A 3,027-nucleotide genomic window follows, 5' to 3' on the forward strand; every position below is an offset into this window, starting at 1 on the left:
TTTTTGTACAATGGATTGGACACAGGAAGGACTTTACATATATTAGTCAAGTACTCACTGAGCTACATTCTGGCCTTCCTTTATCTTTTTGCTTTGAGACCATTCAAACTAAGTTACATAGGTTGGCCTGAGGGTACTCTGTCACCAAGGTGGTTTTCACTGTGTGATCTTCCTGTTTTAGCTTCCCAAGTAACTGGGAGTTCCTCTCCTACCAGGCTGGGTGCTCTGTTCTTGACGCACTTTCCTTCTGCTAGTAGCTGTGCACCAGATCTTGTAAGAACATTAAGTTCAGTAATTGTGTTCTCCTGACATTAGAGGTAGAGTTCCATGTGCATTAGGCTGACCCTCACCATAGCTGCAGTGGCAGCTGCTGCCGGGAGATGGGGACTTACTGTTGATTAATTTTTGCCAGTACGAGATAGACTGCTTTGGAGGAGGGATAGGTAATGGCTAGTTCACTATGTCTATTAATAGGTATTTTACTGATTCTTACTTTGTCTTCTAGAAGAATAAAGGTTCTTCAAAGCAGCTGTGATAAACAAGTAGTTTCTCTCTAAAGAATATATGCAAATAATGTACAAATTTTTCATTCTTTCTAAAATAAGAAGCAAGCTCTATGCTGGATTCACTCGTTCTGGGATCCTAGATGTCTAGTGTTTTAGGTCTGCTAGTTATGTTCACAAGTATGCTACTGTGTTGAGTGACATTAGAATTTAAGAACATACATATGAGGTTTGCTTTTATAAATATATTCAAATTGTATTATTTTTACAGGCTTTAGTCAACAATCCCAAAATTGAAGTAGTGGATGGGAAATATGCCTTCAAACCTAAGTACAACTTGAAAGATAAGAAGGCCCTACTTAGGCTTTTAGATAACCACGACCAGAGAGGACTAGGAGGAATTCTCTTAGAAGACATAGAAGAGGGATTGCCTAATTCCCAGAAAGCTGTTAAGGTAATCTTTCTTTTCCTCCTACATCATAACGATAATTTGAATTGATAATGTTGTCTTTTTTTTTCTTTTCTTTATTTTCCTGAGACAGGGTCTTACTATGTAGCCCTGATTGTCTTGGAACTCAGAGATCTGTCTGCCTCTACCTCCTGATTAAAGGTTAAAGGTATGTGTTACCATGCCTGGCTTCTTATGCTTTTAAGACATACTTGTTTTTATGCATGTATCTGTGGGTATCTGCCCTCGAAAAGTAAAAAAGAAGGTATTGTATCCCCTGGAGCTGAAGCTGCTGCAGGCAGTGTGAGCTGCCTGATGTTGGTGCTGGGAACTGAACTTGGGTCCTTTGGAAGAGTAGCAAGGGCTTTTAACTGAGTCATCTCTCCAGTCTGCTCTTCATGGTTTTAAACATACCACAGACGGACGGACGGACGGACGGACAGACAGACAGACAGACAGACACACACACACACAAACACAAACGAGGAGGAAGGAAATGGAGTTATTTTTAAAGCCTTTACCCTGTATATACATGGGGTTTTAGTGATCAGTTAAAATTTGAACTTTGTGGGGCTGGAGGGATAGGTGGCTTAGCAGTTGGGTTTGCTCCCAGCACCCACATGGTGGCTCCCAGCAATGTCTAACTTCACTTCACAGGGATATGACCCCCTCTTCTGATCTCTGAGGGCACTAGGCCCACACACATGGTGCACATACCTGCATTCAGACAAAGCACTTACACACAAACTAAAAAACACTACGTTTGGTGCTACACAGCAGGAAAGAAAATATTCACCTTTGTGTAATGTTAACAGGTTTTTTTTGGGGGGTGGTGGTGTTTGTTTTGTTTTTATGTTGCATCATGATTTAATTCTTCAGAAGATTTCTAGAAGGTTTTTCTCAAAGACATTAGTGTTTCTCTTGTTATTTGAAGTGAAAAACTCTTCCAACAATGTTTGATTATGCTTACCCAAGGAACTAAAGTCTTTAAAACATACCGAGGCTATTACTTACTAACAAGTTCTGATGTCCTAAGGGGTTTTCAGTGAACGTTATGGTCATGAAGTACATTTTCGGATTAAATTTGAGACTCACTTGTAAAAGCTGCTTGTTGCCATTATATGTTTGGCAAGTGCTTTATCACTGAGCTGTATCTCCAGTTTACCTTGCATCTTACTAATTGATTTATATGTACGTTGGAAAAGTCTGAGGTTATGAAATTGTCTTTTGTGGAGGTATGGCAATGGAAGAGGGAGCCTGGGTCTCACTATGTAGTTCTGCCCATCATGGAACTCTTTTTGTAAATCAGGCTATCCTTAAACTCACAGATATGTCTGCCTCCTGAGTGCTGGTATTAAAGGTGTGTGTATCGCTACACTGGGCTGTCTTTTGATTTTGAGACAAGACTTCACATGACTAAGATTGGCCTTAAACTCCTGGTCTTCCTATTCACATCCCCAGTGCTTGAATAACAGATGCACACCCCCAGACTTGCTCCCCATAAACTCAATTTGTTGCTCAGCTTTCTGGCACCACAGTGAAATAATTGACATAATTAGATTTATAAACAAAAGGCTTATTTTATTTTATCTTATGACTTTAGAGGTTTCAGTCCGTGCTCAGTTTTATGAGACAGTACACTATGGCAGGAACATATAATAATGCAAAAGTACTACCTTCGTGCCCAGAAAAGAAAAGAAAAGAAAAGAAAAGAAAAGAAAAAAGAAAAGAAAGGAAAGGGGGACCTAGGCCTCACAGTCCTTTTCAGTCATTCCCTTGGTGATTTAAAGACTACTACTTTTTTTTTTTTTTGGTTTGGTTTTTCAAGACAGGGTTTCTCTGTATAGCTCTGGCTGTCCTGGAACTCACTCTGTAGACCAGGCTGGCCTCGAACTCAGAAATCCACCTGCCTCTGCCTCCCAAGTGCTGGGATTAAAGGCGTGCACCACCACCACCCAGCTAAGACTTCTTATTTTACCAGGCTCCTACTGTGCCACTCTGGAGGTCTTGCCTTAAAATGTGGATCTTTTGGGAGATATTCCGGATTCAACACGTAGATTTATCAAAAGTAGAACT

The 3,027-nt window shown here is 40.4% G+C and overlaps 1 protein-coding gene across 5 annotated transcripts in view; it reads left to right on the forward strand.

Moving 5' to 3' along the window:
- Gtf2e2 (general transcription factor IIE subunit 2) overlaps positions 1-3,027 on the forward strand; it is a 48,418-nt gene that overhangs the window by 30,405 nt on the left and 14,986 nt on the right. For all 5 annotated transcript variants that reach the window (XM_031339516.1, XM_031339515.1, XM_031339517.1 and 2 more), the window contains one exon: positions 775-957. In XM_031339516.1, the coding sequence (XP_031195376.1) occupies positions 775-957 (183 nt within the window). The remainder of the gene's footprint in view (positions 1-774; positions 958-3,027) is intronic.

The sequence above is a fragment of the Mastomys coucha genome, unplaced genomic scaffold, assembly GCF_008632895.1.
Source record: "Mastomys coucha isolate ucsf_1 unplaced genomic scaffold, UCSF_Mcou_1 pScaffold22, whole genome shotgun sequence".
NCBI classification, from domain to species: domain Eukaryota; kingdom Metazoa; phylum Chordata; class Mammalia; order Rodentia; family Muridae; genus Mastomys; species Mastomys coucha.